The sequence below is a fragment of the Zalophus californianus genome, chromosome 10 (genome assembly GCF_009762305.2).
Source record: "Zalophus californianus isolate mZalCal1 chromosome 10, mZalCal1.pri.v2, whole genome shotgun sequence".
NCBI lineage: Eukaryota > Metazoa > Chordata > Mammalia > Carnivora > Otariidae > Zalophus > Zalophus californianus.
The window spans coordinates 109,618,601-109,634,186 of NC_045604.1; the positions used below are offsets into that span (position 1 = coordinate 109,618,601).

Sequence of the window (15,586 nt, forward strand, 5' to 3'; positions counted from 1 at the left end):
GGCGGACCTGAAGATCAAAAGGGACCTCAGCTGGGAAGGCCAGCATGGTGCATCTCAGGGCCATGAAGTAAACTCTTTTCGGACAAGAACTGGGTTGGGGAGGAACCAGGATCTTGTTTCCACCTTGAGACACAGACTGAATGCGGACGCCCCTTACCATAACCGGCAGCCACAGTGGCCACTGGGAGGCTCTGTGCAGTTTTTGCTTTGTATTTTTTTTTTTTTAGTTATGTCTTTAATTTTATCTGACTAGCCTGAACATATTTATTTAGGTTCTTGCCGTATTGTTCCATAAGCTTAATTTGTATCACGCTTTGGTAAATTTGTTGACTGCCCTTCTTGGCGTTAGATCTCTTCATATTTTGGAAACTTACTTTGCAAGCAGGCTCATGTTGAGTAGGAGGGTTTTTCTTTGTTTCTCTGGGTCATGTTTGGGTTTCATTCTCTCTCTCCGCCTGTCCAGAAGTCCAGCAGTTGTTGGTTACCTCCATGGTAACTGAGAAATGTGGTAACAGTGCTCTGAGGTTGCTGCTCCAGGAGGACACCAGGCACACTGCGGCCCAGGGAAGGAGGCCTCCTGGTCAGGAAGCTGACTCTCACTCAGTCCCCTTAGCCCACCTCCCTAGGTCTCAGCTCCCTGTAATCCACAGTCCCCAGCAGCAGGTGGGCAGCCCTCGTTCCCAGCTCTGTTTCACCCTGTGAACCGGCCTCAGGTCCTCTTCTCACCAGAAGCCTTTACATTGTCCTTTCCCCCCAGAGCTGAGCCCCCAGCACCTCCTGCTCCCTTCCAAACCTAGAGCCCACGAGGCCTTTTCTCTCACCACTCACATTGCTTCTGCTCATTTTTGATCCAAAGAGATACTCACTTTGCTTTTGGATCCTGGCCCTGTCTTTTTAATTATCTATTAACAACTTTTATCTTTCATTGCCATGTGATCGAAACAAGGAGTATGTTGGATGCAACCTTGATGTGCTATCTCACCCAGATTGATATCACTTTTATTACTTCCGTTTAACTTTGTTCTCTTTGCCCTCCCTAGTTGTCCACTCTGTGTCCATTCTGCCCTTCCTTTGCTCTAAGAAAATCTCTGTACCGCTGGGGGTGCCAGTGTGCCCCAGTGACATTTGACATTTCCCAGCCTCCTCTGTAAATAGAAATGGCCAATAGAATGTAAGGAAAAGATAATTACGTGGGGCTTCCAGGAAAGTTCTTTAAAAGGGCCTGATTCAGTTGGGAGGTCTATCTTTTTGCCCTTTGATCTTTCTTTTCTTGTACCTGGAATGCAGATGTGATGGGCAGAGCTCAGCTGCCATCTTGAGACAAGTCACTTCAAGGATGGAAGCCACATGCTGAGAATGGCTGAGCAGAGAAGCAACAAGAACCTGGGTTCCCCAAGAGCATGACCAAGGTGGGCTGGTCACTGGAGACGTAACCAAGGTCCTGCCCCAGGAATTATCCAGTTAGGATGACCAACATCTGCTGCTGTCAGAAGCAATTTCTCAATAGACCCTCTGTATTTGCATCCTTCCTTGAAGATTCAAAGTCCCAGGTAGAAGCATGTGATTGGCTGGGCTTGGGTCAGGGGCACATTTCCCAGCTGCTAGGAGGTTAAGAATACCTGGCCTCTTTGGCATCTGTAGGGGGACATAGGCACTGCCTCCCACTAAGACCCACACAGAGGATTCCTCCCTGGAGAGTGAGAAACCGTGGGTAACATCAACTGTACCCCTGTAGTAACAGATACATAGGGAGATCTCCAGCTGGAAATCCCTCCTCTTGATGAGGTAAGCTGCGGCTCGTTTCTATTCACTCCCAGTGTGGATGTGGAAGAGAACACAGGGACAGTCTCGGGGCGTGGACGGCATCCTGCCTTTCCAGGCTTTTCTTAATTCTCCGTTATCCAGGCTCTCTCTCTCTCCCCAAATCCGGGGGAAGCTCCTTTCTTTGATCCTGGTTCGAGGCTTTCTGGGCTTTAGCTCCACCTCATGTTGGCACTTCTTCCAGCACCCATCCCAGACCTAGCCCTTTACAACATCCGATGCACATAGGCCCGGCTGTAGTGTTCCTTCAAGGACCTCCTTTCCAAATGATCAGCCCACTCTTAAGAGGGTCTGGGCCAGGTGCAAGTCAATTGAGAACAGTCCTAGGACCAGCCGTACCTTCCTGAATCACTATGCCGAGATGCTGATTCTCATGTCCTGTCACCCTGTAGGATTTCTTTCCAGGCAGAGATGGCAACATGCAGGACAGGTGACAAAAATGTGAACTTGCTTAATTTCCACTTGTCATTCATGGAGCTGGTGGCTGAGCATTGGACGGCCTGCAAAAAACCCAATGTTTTTGCTGGCACAATACTCAAAGCATCAGGAAGATGCACCCTCCTTTCCTCCGCCTGCCAAAACTTACACAAGTGCATCTAACTGGAAGGGCCTGATTTGAGTCCAGAACCCTAGCAGCAGGGAAGGCTGGGAAGTGCAGGAGTTAGCATTCCAGCGGGCACACCTGGAAGGACATGAGAATGGGTACACATGCCCGCTCACCAGAGGACCCGAGGGAACCCCCCAGGAAGCCACTTGTTGACACCAGGATTTGGAAGGTGTCAGCGCCTGGTCCCGATGTTGTCCTGTGTCAGCCAGGCACAGCTCCCAGACGCAGCTACCTGCCAAAGGCCAACAGACACTGTGATTTCCACGCACAGAAGGGGGCAACCAGATGGCTCTGGTCTGTTTTTGTGAATCATCTCAGGAGACTATGGACGTGCGTCATTCCAGTATCTTCTGGAAGTGTCATCAGAGCATTAAGGAACCTTAAATGAAAGGGGTCAGAACACATCTGTCCTTGTCCCATTGGACGTTATTGACCGCTTCACCTAGAGGCCGTTCCTAATGCTCTGGATCCCCCCCCCCCCCCCGTAGAATCCCATGCAGATTCTTTTTCTTTTTCTTTTTTATTGAGATGAAATATACGTGGCATAAAACTAACCATTTTCAAGAGTACGGTTGAGTGGTATGTGGCACATTTACAGTGTTGTATTATCACCACCCCTGTCAAGTTCCCAAACATTTCCATCACTCCATTAAGTAGTCACTCCTGATTCTCCTTCCCCCGAGCCCCAGCCATGTCTGAAGCTAGTGAGCCCCATGCTAGTAGACTCTTTAGTTAAGACAATAATTTTCCATTTTTGGCTTCAGCTCATTTGAGCTGGATTTCTGTACTTGCACCGGAAAGAGTCCTAAATGGCAAAGCAGCCCTCAGGTTCCAGCGTAAACATCTGTTTGTCAGACAGGTCTTCTGCTCCCCTAATTTAATTTAAATTGCTCTGTTCCACCGTCTACTGGCAATGCGCGGTTCTCGCCTTCATAATTCTTAGCACAAATTGCAGTATTACATGTGTTACTGGTTTAATGGCTGTCTCCTCCATGGGCCAGTACAATCCACCCAGGTAGGGACAGTTTGTTTTGTTCTCTTCCTCTGACTAGCACAGTGCTATAAAAACAATCTGTGCAAAAAACACGCTCGGGGTGGGGGGGTGAATGGAGGGGAACAGGTGATGTCTAGAGCTAAAGACATCAGGTCTGGAGTGGTCCCTAGCTAGTGACAACTCGCTATTGAGTTGAGCCTCTCTGCCCACCTGAAACTTCCAAAGCCCCATACCTCCTCAGCCCCAAAGAAACAAACCCAGACTACCTTTATAGAAACTCCTGAGAAGAGACAAGACAAAAAGATGACAGGGACATTAAAATACCATTGATACTAATGTTTTTTATCTGCTTGAACAATTAATACACACATATTACACAAATCCAAACATATTAGAAGGCGTTTTAGTTTAGAGTGAAAATAAAAGGTTGAGTCTTTTTCTCATACCTACTCCCTAGTCGCACCCACTTGCCATTCCCTTCCTGAAAGGCACCTACTGCCTATTAATCTCTTGTGTCCCAGAGCAACAATATGCATATTCGAATACATATGTATTCCTACCTTTCTTTTTAAACAAATGCCGGAATACTAGACACAATGCTTTTATCCGTGTAACCTTATAACCTGAAGTTAGTTTCATATTAGCACAATGGGATCTACATCCGTTTTAATGCTACATAGTTGCATTGTATGAATGTTGTTATTTATTCACTCAGTTCCCCTTGAATGAACACTTCAGACGCTCCCTGTCTTTTGCTACTACAACCAATGCTGGAAGGCGTACATGTCCTTTGCACTCGCCTGTTAATATGATCAGTACGATAAATTCCTAGAATGGAATTGCTGTGTCAAAGGGTACATTGATTTTGAGTTTTGCCGAAGTGATTATGACATTGTATTCTCTCATCAACAACATGGGCCCCTGTTTCCCCAACAGGCTTGCCAGCAGTATGTGTTATCAAACCTCTAGGTCTCTGGCAACCTGACGGGTAAAACAGAAAGCCATTGTCTTAACTAAAAATTTTAAAATAACCCGCACAGAGAATATACTATAATGAACAACCGTGAACTTTTCATCCATATCCAGACTTGATTTTTTTTATATTGCCTCAGAATTTTAATTTTGTTAGAAATACATGTTACAGGTGCAGCAAAACTCATATATGTATCCCTGTCTAATTTCATTCTCTTCCTTTCCCCTGTGGAAGTGATTGTCATTAATTTGCTGTTTATTGCTCCTGTGCATTAGTTCTACTGCATATTATGTCTAGAAAACAATATTTGTGAATGTTTTCAAACTGTATATATTAGTCGTCAAATTCTGTACATACATAACTGTGTTTAAATTGTATATATCACTGTACGTAATATACATTTATAACACTATGAGTAACATATGCTAATTACATATTGCAGTCATATATAGTTATTTCAACTGCGTATATTATTCATCAAATTCATATATTTCAATTGATACAGAAAGAACATTAGATAAAATTCAACTAGAGCCAGAAGGGAACTGTCTTAACCTTGTAAGGGTTATAATAGCAAAGATTGATGCAAACATGATACTTAATGGAAAAATATCAGGTAGGTTTCTTTTAAAATTAGAAACAGATGTGTCCACCATCCTCTTACCATTTAACATAATACTGGAGTTTCCAAGGGAGGGGGTATAAGAATTACAATGGAATAAATTAAAATGTCATGGTTCTCAGATAACATGACCATCTCCCTAGAAAAACATAAGAATCCATTGCTAACAGATTAGAACTTATACAAGTGTTCATACAAGATCAACCTACAAATACCAACAGTGTTTCTCTACTGGCAATTTGAATAAATGGTTGTATCATGCTTTTGGAGGGGATGACTTAATATTATAAAGATGTCAGTTGTCCCCCAAACTAATCCATAAATAATGCAATTTCAATAAAAATTTCAGTTGAGCTCTTGGAGGACCTTGATAAATTTCTGTGGGAGAAGAAGAGTAAAGAGGAGTTTACTCACCCTACCAATGATAAGAAAGCAAAAATTGTTTAGTAGATGATATTAGGGAAACTGGGTAATAATACTGGATCCCTACTTCACATCATATAAAGAAGTAGATGCCAGATACATTGAAGACCTAACCACAAAGATAAAACCACAATATTGGTAGAAGAAAATGTAGATGATATCTTTGTGACCTCGGGGTAGGAAAGGACTCAAAAAAATTCCAATATCATAGCCATGAGGGAAATAATTGATGAGGTTGATTACTTCATAATTTATAACTTTTGCACTATGAAGGACTCCAGAGATAAATAAATAGATATCAGAGGGGGAAAATATTTGCAGTATCTAAAATTCACAAGGGACTATCATCCAAAATACTTAAGGAACTCCTATAAATAAAAGATAACAGTTTAATGGGGAAAGTGGGGATTTTTAACTTTATCCTGCCCAGAACCTATCTTGTAAATTGGTGTATGAACATATTTCCTAAGTCTGGAAAATTCTTAGCACTCTGTAATATTGCCTTTCCATCATTTTCTCTACTTTCCTCTGAATTCCTATTTGACTACTGGACTGCCTCAACAGACCAGAATTAGCTCAAAGGAGATCAGAGACCCAAATGTAAAACCATGAAGCTTTTGAGAAAACATAGGAGAAATTTTACAAATGTTTGATTAGGCAAAGAATTTTTTTAAATACAACAAGATCCATAAAAGAAAAAAATTATAAATTGGACTTTCTTAAAATCAAGAACTTCAAAAAACATTGTAAAGACAATGAAAAGGCTGAAAGAAAATATTTACAAATCACACACCTCATAAAGGGGTTGTATCCAGAAATATATTTTTAAAAAATCTAAAAGTTTGATACTAAAACAACAAAGAACACCAACTTTTTTTTTTTAAATGGGGAAAAGATTTGGACACAATCTTTGGACAGGAATTAGGCACATGAAAAGGAGCTCGGCACCATCAATCTTAGGGAAAAGCAAATTAAAGCCATAATAGGATGCTACTACATACCTATTTAAAATTACTATAAATAACTAAACAAACTGACCATACCAAGTGTTGGCAAGCATGGAAGCTACTTAAACTCTCATTCATTGATGGTGGTAATGGAAAATGGGCAGCCAGTTTGGTAGTTTCTTAAAATGTTAAATATATCCCTACCATATGACTCAGCTCTTCAACACCTAGGTATTTACCTAAGAGAAATGAACTGGAATCTGCCCAAATGTCCAGTAACAGGTGAATGGGTAAACAAATAATGGTTTGTTCATACAATGGACTACTTGGCATTGACAAGGAATACAGTATGAATACACGCAACAACATTGGTGAGTCTCAAAGTAGTTATGTTGGCTTACAGAAGTCATTCAAAAGGAATATAATCTCGCTTTATGTAAAAGTCTAAGATTCTAGAAAATGCAAATGTATCTACAGTGACAGAAAGCATATCAGTGATTGCCTGGGAGTTACTGGGGGGGGGCAGGGAGAAGTGGGAGAGGGGGATTACTTTTGGGGGTATAATATGTTCATTATCTTGATTGTGGTGATGGCGTTATGGGTATATACATGCACCAAAACTTAGCAAATTGTAAATTTCATACATATTCAATTCATTGAATCACTTATTGCCCCCAATAAAACTGCATCTTTGTTACCTCAACACAAGGGCTACCTCCCAGCTTTGTCCTGAGAATCAGATGAGTGGAAACCATTGAAACAGCTCCTGGGTCATTACTGGTAAATTCTCAGAAAGCCTTGTTTCTTGCAGTTGTTACAAACACAATGGCTCAGAAAGAGGGTTTTAAGAAAGCTATTTAATTCCAACTAAGCAGGAAATGTTACCTTCTACGTGGGTAGGAAAATAGTACAGGAATCAAATGCCTTGAAATTAAAGGCAAAATTTCTTACTTAGTTTTCCTGAAATCCTTTAACTTTCTAAAAAAAGAAAATTTTATCTTAAAAAAAAAACGCAAATAGTAAAAAAAAAAAAAAAACCAACTGATAGCCGAACCAATTCTAATTTCAGATGCTGAATACTGCTGCTTGCATGATAACTTCCTAAATTCCCTAAAATTCTTATTTTGCGACGGTTTAAATCTTTGGAGAATCCTGCGACATTTCCCCCAGGAAAACATCTATGTGGGAGAGAAAGAACCAAGCGTCTTTCTGGTGCAGAGGATATTACTGTTTCCCATTAATAACTGAGAACTTACATTTCCTGCGACAAGCTCCTTAAACCAATTTCTGCAACCCCACAGAAAACGTCTGCAGGCTAAGATGGTTTTGGCAAAAGGAGCTTGGCAGGATGGATGACGTTCTCTAATTGGTTGAAATGGCTCACCAATGTGCCCTCTGCTCCTTCGGGGATTGGCTGGGGCAGGCTCTCTTCCGGGCTGCTCCCTCAGGATTGGCTAAGGCTGGCTTCCTGCTCTCTCGGGATTGGCTGAAACACATTGCGTGCTGCTCCGGGATTGGTTGAATCAGTGAAGTTCTTCCCGCCTTCTCCCACCTGTCTCTTATTTTCCATCCTCCTTGCCCTCGCTAGTCGATCCCTGGGAGGGGGATGCTTTTCTTCTGGTTTTGCATTGCTGCCCTTTCCAGGCTCCCCAAGACTCCCCCCGCCTTCCCCGGGAAGTAGGGTCGGCATCCCTCACAGTTACAGAACCTTTGCGCCGAGATGGGGCTAAATTCAATGAGTGTGGACAAGGAGCTTTATCAAGATGCTGTGGTCGCCAAGGGGAGGGGGGACCCTGAGAGCGATCCCGGTGGATTCCCTCATGGAATGACCAAAATCTTCTCTCCTCCTTAAAGATGAGCAAGGGCGAGGGATGCAAACGCAACCGTCCGGAACAGTTTCTGTTCTCCTGTTTTAGGTGGAAGAGGGGGGAAGAAAGAAGACATCAGGACAGATGGGCTGTTTCCTTGCCTGACTCAGTTGGCCCCTCCATTCTGGATGGCTGTCTTTCCTCATGGCCCCTGAGATGGCTCTCCCGAAAGGTTTGCTGGCAGCATGTGACGATACAAATAGTTTTGTGAGTGGTGCTAATCTGGTCCTATGCTTAGGAGCGAAGTCTGAGAAAAATGGCCATGGTTCAGATCTTAACTCCAACATGGACTGGTTTTATGACCTCTGCAGGTGACTTAACCTCAAAAAGCCTCAGTTTTCCCACATATAGAAGACTGCATATAACCCTGCGTGGTAGGGTGGCTGTGAGTTACACGTGGGGAGAGCTTAGGACAGTGTCGTAGGCTTTGATGTGGTGACAAATGACTGGCCCCAGATTCGGCATAGCTCCACACAACAGGTCTTAATTTCCTATGCCTGTGATGTGTGTGGGTGGGTGGGGGAGTGGCTGCTCTACTCAGTCACTCAGCCTACTGGTCAAGGGGGTTTAGCTGTACCATCTGGCCTGACAGGTTGCTGCAGGAAGGATGGAGAGAGTGCGAAGTCCCGTGGGGTCTGTGTCAGTTCAGGCTGTTGTAACAAATTACTGTGGACTGGTTGGCTTAAACATCAAATATTTATTTCTTCCAGTTCTGGAGGTTGGGCCAGTATGGTTGGATTCTGGTGAGAGCCCTCTTTTGGGCTTAATCAACTGAGCCTCCCAGGGGCCCCAAGTGTCTTTCTTTTACCTAGTGGTGTGAGGAGACTGCAGAGCCCAGATTCCCAGGAGTCTGGGGAATTTCTAGTGTGTTCCGCCATGCAACGCTGGAATTGCCAGATCATAGGCATGCGATCTCTTAATTATTCATTAATCATGCAGATTCAAAGCAATGCTAATAAAATATTAATAATCTCATAGTAAGCCAAAATTTAAAATAATACAAATTTATTAAATTGTAAATTTAAATTTACAGGAATTTAGAATAGTAAAGCTAACAATGCTTTGCCTGTGATTCAGGGTAGCATCCCTCCAGTTGATATTCAGATGTTAATTCCATTCTTTAGATTCCTGTGATTGAACTCTGTCCATAATGTCAACACTGTTCTGTATTGTTTTGTTTGTGGGTTTATCTTTGTTCATTTTTAAAAAAGATTTTATTTATTTACATGAGAGAGAGAAAGATAGCGAGAGAGAGAGCCCAAGTGGGGGCAGGGAGAGGGAGAAGCAGGCTCCCCTCTGAGCAGAGGGCCCAATGTGGCTCGATCCCAGGACCCGGGGATCATGACCTGAGACCAAGGCAGACGCTTAACCGACTGAGCCACTCAGGTGCCCCCGTCTTTCTTCACCTTTAAAAACACATATTTGTTTATATTCTTTAGAGTACACATGCAAATTAAAAAAGAACCCCATCTTATTTTTTTTTAAGATTTTATTTATTTGACAGAGAGAGACATAGGGAGAGCAGGAACACAAGCTGGGGGAATGGGAGAGGGAGAAGCAGGCTTCCCGCGGAGCAGGGAGCCCGATGTGGGGCTCGATCCCAGGACCCTGGGATCACGACCTGAGCCGAAGGCAGACGCTTAATGACTGAGCCACCCAGGCGCCCGAGAACCCCATCTTATATCTTTGAGAATATTTTGATTCAATACAGAGTAGCTTCCAGAAAGTTTGTATGAATTAGCCTCATACTAGACATGAGGGAAATGAATATTTTTCTCAATCTGTACCTACCCTGGATACTACTATTATTTTACTCTTTTCAAATTTTATTTTCCAAAAATATCTTTTTAAAAAGTGTTTTTTTTTTAATTTTAAGTTATCTCTACACCCAGTATGAGGCTCGAACTCCCCTCCCAAGATCGAGTCGCATCCTCCTCAGACTGAGCCAGACAAAAATATCTTAAACATTGCACGTCTGTTATTTGTCATGAGGGACTTTTTCATATATTTATCTTCCAGTTACATCTTGTCTTATTAATTCCCTTTTCATATCTTTTTTTTTAAAAAAGATTTTATTTATTTATTTGACAGAGAGAGACAGCGAGAGAGGGAACACAAGCAGGGGGAGCGGGAGAGGGAGAAGCAGGCTTCCCGCTGAGCGGGGAGCCCGATGCGGTGCTCGATCCCAGGACCCTTAGCGCTTAACGAGGCTTAACGACTGAGCCACAAAGGCTCCCCTCCCTTTTCCATATCTTAAAGGAGTGACGATAGTAATGCTGGTCTTTTCAATGATTTGTAAGAGCTCTTAATAAATTAAGATTATAAAGCCTTTGTTTCTTATGTATAGAGATCTTTTCCTAGATTGTCTTTACGCTGTTCCAATTTTTAATCTGAAACTGAAATGTGTAACTTTCTAACATAAGACCAGTTAGTTTTCAGCTTAATGGTTTCTTATCGTGCTGTCCCGTGTTTCCTACCCATTGGTTGTATATTCTAAAATTCACTTATGCTCTAAGAATTTGCTTTTAGGGATGCCTGGGCGGGTCAGGCGGTTAAGCGTCTGCCTTCCCTCTGCCTTTAGCTCAGGTCATGATCCCAGAGTCCCTGGATGGTGTCCTGCATTAGGATCCCTGCTCAGCAAGGAGCCTGCTGCTCCCCCTGCTTGTGCTCTCTCTCTGACAAATAAATAAATAAAATCTTAAAAAAAAAAAAGAAAGAATTTGCTTTTAAATTTTAAAAATCTTGACTCCAGGTCAAACTTATTCTGATGTGTGAGCTCGGCATTTAACCTTAATTGTATTTGAGCGTGGTCACTGGTTGAGCTAACGATGTATGGCATACTTTTTTCTCCCACCAAACCCAAAGGCCCCTTCATTTGGTACAGAGTTACAGTGTCCTCAGTGCCCTGTGCCCTGGCCCCTCGTGATTCTTTTTTATTTTGTCTTTACGGTAAAACTGTCAGAAGGATGGGCGCCTAACCGTTCAGTATAGTCATCTCTAGGAGAAGGTGCGAGATGCTTTTTTTCTTTTCGTTTCTGTGCGTTTTGACTTAACTTCGATTTTTGTGTATTTTGTCTTAAATTTTTGTCATCCCCGCCTTTATTTCATTTTCATTCACATCTTTTAAAAATTGCTTGGCTGGGCAATTGAATGCAAGGGCTAATTTGGTTAAAACTTTTCCTCTGTATTGCCGAATCTCTGCCTTGTTTGGCGGCTTTGAGGAAGCCCCTCACCACCTGGCAGGAGAGGCTGCGGAGCTGGGGTTGGGGAGACGTGGGGTACTCGGGTGATGTGGGAGCGTGGAGGGGTGGCAGTGGGGTGACGTGGGGGCGGGGTGGGAGTGGGGTGATGTAGGGGCGCGGTGGGGGTGGGAGTCAGGGTGAATTTGGGGAGGGCTAGGGTGGGCTGGGAGTGGGGTGATGCGGGGGTGGGTTGGGGTGATGTGGGGGCGAGGTGGGGTGGGAGTCGGGGTGAAATTGGGGAAGGGCAGAGTGGGTGCTGTGGGGGCGGGGTGGGCGGGTCCGCGTAGGTCCCGCCCCGCACATGGGCGGAGCCTTCCGTGGGGGTCGTGGCGGGCGTCGCCAGGCCCGCGTCGGGCTCAGTGCGCAGGCGCGCGTCTTTCCGCCGCGGGGCGTTCTGGGGGTTTCGGGCCTATCCCGGCGCGGGTGCGGTTGCGGAGGCGCGACCGCGGGCGGTGGGCCCGGGAGGTCAGGCCTGTGGTCTGCGCGGGCGGCCCGAGGCTGCAGCGCGGGGCGTGGGGAGGGGGCCGGTAGACCCCGGCCCCGGCCCGCTCAGGTCGCCTCCCCCCGGCGGGGGCCGTGTCCACCCAGAATGGGGGCGCCTCTGGATCCCCCGAATGAACCCGCAAGAAGGCCCGCGTTTTGGGGGGAGGCCGCGCTCGCCGCGGGGTCTCCATCCTCCTAGGTGCGGAAGGGGCCCGACCGCGTCCCGCAGCACTGAGCGCCGGCTGCCACCGGCCGGGGGGTCGCCGAGGTAGGACGGGGACCGGGTGCCGCGATCTGCATGCCGTACATCCATCAGAGCCCGGCGCCGAGGCCCCACACCCGTGACCGAAATGTGTGTGCTCGGCTCGCCCGCGGCGCTGTGAATCCCGGGGCTCCTTAGCGTTTCCCTGGGTCCTTGCAAGATTGGGCGTGTGGGAGCCGCGGGGGCTTCCCCGCCGTGTGCCGCCCCACCGGGCGCGGGGGCCCCCCTGAATCTGCGCTGTCCAGGGCCTGAGAGCACTTTACCGCGGCCAGCCCGCCTTTGTCCTCGGCCCCCTGCTTTGCGTCCCCTGAGAGGGGTCGTGTGTTCCCGGGAGGGCGGATCTGGGGCTCCTGATGAAGGCTCCAGCTGGAGGGAGTTTGTCCTCTAGGCTCTCCTGGAACAAAGCAGCTCTACTCAAGAAGGGCCGGACTTCAGGAACGGGAAACTCACCGGGAGGAACCCTCTGCAGAGCTTCAGAAGAGGCAGAAGAAACGCAGAAAAAGAGCATATGGGGCCCCGAGTGATTTCACCACGTTCAGAAGCTGTGAGTCACTTGGCAGATGGGAGAAGGGAGCCTGGGGCCAAGTGGTGGCAGAGGACAGACTGTGAGAAATGTCACCTCTTTGGCTTTACAGCTGGGAAGTTCTTATTTTCAGCCCCACCCCAAAGGGCACTCTTCCCTCCCGTCATTCTCCACTGATTCTTTCCAGAAGGTGGGCAGCTTTCTAACCGCGACCAGTCACCAGGTCAGGCATCTGGAGATGTGTTCTTGTGTCTTCCTGATCTTACAAAGTGAAGAGTAGTAGTTCGGGGAGGGTTTGCCAGAGTTTTCTGTTTTTGTCTCATTTGGCAGAAGAGGGGAAAAGAACCTGGAGGAGGGAAATGACTTGTCTAGGATCAATAAGAGGCGGGTAGACGCCAGAGTCCCGGACTTCTGGTGTGGTGCAGTCCACACAATAACATCAAAGTAAGTTTCCTCTTAAAAGATCCTTTTGAGAAGCACCAGTCGAATTAGAAGAAACAGTTTTTTTTGTGGGTTTTTTTTTTATATTTTATTTATTTATTTGACAGAGAGAGACACAGCAAGAGAGAGAACACAAGCAGGGGGAGTGGGAGAGGGAGAGGGAGAAGCAGGCTCCCCGTGGAGCAATCCCAGGACCCTGGGATCACGACCTGAGCCAAAGGCAGACGCCCAACGACTGAGCCACTCGGGTGCCCCAGAAGAAACAGTTTCTTAAAAGACTTACGTTTAAGGTACCTACCCCTTTTTCCAAAGCTTTGAGGATTCTGGACTCAAGGGGTGAATTTTATTGTTAGTAAATCAGATACACAAAATAGCTTTTAGGGTTTGTTTTCCTATGCAACATCAGGTTTTTTGTTTTGTTTTTTTAATTAGCTTATTTAGAAAGAGAGAGTGCACTGGTGAGCTGGTGAGTGAGTGGTGGGGGGAGGGGCAGAGAGAGAGGAAGAGAGAGAACCCCAAGCAGCCTCCATGCTCAGCATGGAGCCCCTGGAGGGGCTCTATCCCATGACCCTGAGATCATGACCCTAGCCAAACCCAGGAGTTGGTGCTTCAACCAGCTGAGCTACCCAGGCACCCTACAAGATCAGTTTTAATGAAGACATTGTAATTCATATTTTGACATGCCGGTATTTGCTTAATAGTTCTGTTTTAAGGGGCACCTGGGTGGCTCGGTTGGGCATCCGACTCTTGATTTCTGATCAGGTCATGATCTTGGGGTCATGGGATTGAGCCCCTTATCAGTCTCTGCACTCAATGGGGAGTCGGCTTGTCCCTCTTCCTCTGCTCTGCACCCCCTCCCCACGCATGGGCACTCGCACACATGCACACACCCACACACACACACACTCTCAAAATCTTCAAAAAAAAAAACAGTTCTGTTTTAAACGTTTCTGTGTTAGTGGGAGGGGGACATAGTTAAAGCAGTAGGAAACATTGCAGGTTTAAGGAGTCACACAGAGTGGGGGCGCCTGGGTGGCTCAGTCATTAAGCGTCTGCCTTCTGCTCAGGTTGATCCCAGAGTCCTGGGATCGAGCCCTGCATCGGGCTCCCTGCTCAGTGGGGAGCCTGCTTCTCCCTCTCCCTCTGCTGCTCCCCCTGCTTGTGTTCTCTGTCAAATAAATAAATAAAATCTTAAAAAAAAAAAAAAGGTCACGGAGGGATGGATGTTGCCTACCTTCTCTTCTCCGGGATCAGAAGTTAACCAGCTGGTGTGTAGAAGTTTGTACAGGAATTGAGGTGCTGCAGGGCCAGCCAGCTCATTACCCTGTTGCTCTTTCCTTCTCTTATAGGCGTGCCTTCCCAGCTTTTGACATTCTACCAAGAACAACAGAAAATGAACAAATCCCTGGTGAGTTGTTTCTTTATTCCCTATTTCATTTTCCAGCAGATTTTGTCATTTTTCTAAGTGTGCTCATATCTTAAAGTAGAAATAGATAAAAAGCTACTTCTGGGTGAATGAAGACTGGGTGGTACCTGTGTGACCTGTGGTGGTGGCTGTAAGTCATGTGACCCCTTAAGTCATCAAAGGTGAGCCACACGTTTGTCTTTGAGCTTCCTGACCTACGCAGGATTTTCAGTGACCACAAAGAGGACCCAGCCAGTTACTCCTGGGACAGAAAGACTTCGTGACTCTGGAGTCTGGGAAAAAATGTCTTTGAAGTTCTTCAGGTAGTGAAGAACCTTATGGTGACCCCCTGGTTGCCTGTAATCATTCTTCACTTGAGGTAGAGATCAGAACTCAGGTTTTATTAGGGACCAAAGTGCTGCTGGACTCTGGAGAGCTTTCTGAACATCCACTCTGATCTAGGGACAAAACCCTAAGGCTCTCTGGAGGCATGAGAGAAACGGATGGTTTGTTCTTAACTCCTTAAACAGTTGTACGGCAGATTGTTCAAACTCATAGCCTTTGGCAAATGCTTATGCACTACCCACTCGCTTTTATTTTGATAAAGTATATATAACAGAATTCACCATTTTAACCATTTAATCATAAGTGTACAGCTCGGCATAAATTACATTCACAATGTTGTGTACCCATTCATCCCTATTTTCATAACTTTCTCCTCACTCCAGACAAGTCTGTGTAATTCTTAGCCAGTAACTCCCGGTCCCCCCAGCCACTGGTAACCAAATCCACTTTCTGTGTCTCTGAATTTCCCTATTCTAGGTATTTTATATAAGTGGAATCACACAATCTTTGTCCTTTTGTGTCTGGCTTCTTTCACTTCATATAACGTTTTCAGGGTTCATCCATGTTGTAGCATATATCAGAACTTCCTGTCAGTGCCTGAATAATCTTTCATTGTACGGATGCCTCACC

The 15,586-nt window shown here is 45.6% G+C and overlaps 1 protein-coding gene across 4 annotated transcripts in view; it reads left to right on the plus strand.

Moving 5' to 3' along the window:
- Positions 1-11,894: 11,894 nt before the first annotated feature.
- Positions 11,895-15,586, plus strand: part of LOC113933150 (zinc finger protein 665-like) — a 28,484-nt gene continuing 24,792 nt past the window's right edge. For all 4 annotated transcript variants that reach the window (XM_027612949.2, XM_027612950.2, XM_027612951.2 and 1 more), the window contains exons 1-3: positions 11,895-12,248; positions 12,631-12,786; positions 14,556-14,614. In XM_027612949.2, coding sequence (XP_027468750.1) covers positions 14,600-14,614 — 15 coding nt within the window. In that variant the 5' untranslated portion in view covers positions 11,895-12,248; positions 12,631-12,786; positions 14,556-14,599. The remainder of the gene's footprint in view (positions 12,249-12,630; positions 12,787-14,555; positions 14,615-15,586) is intronic.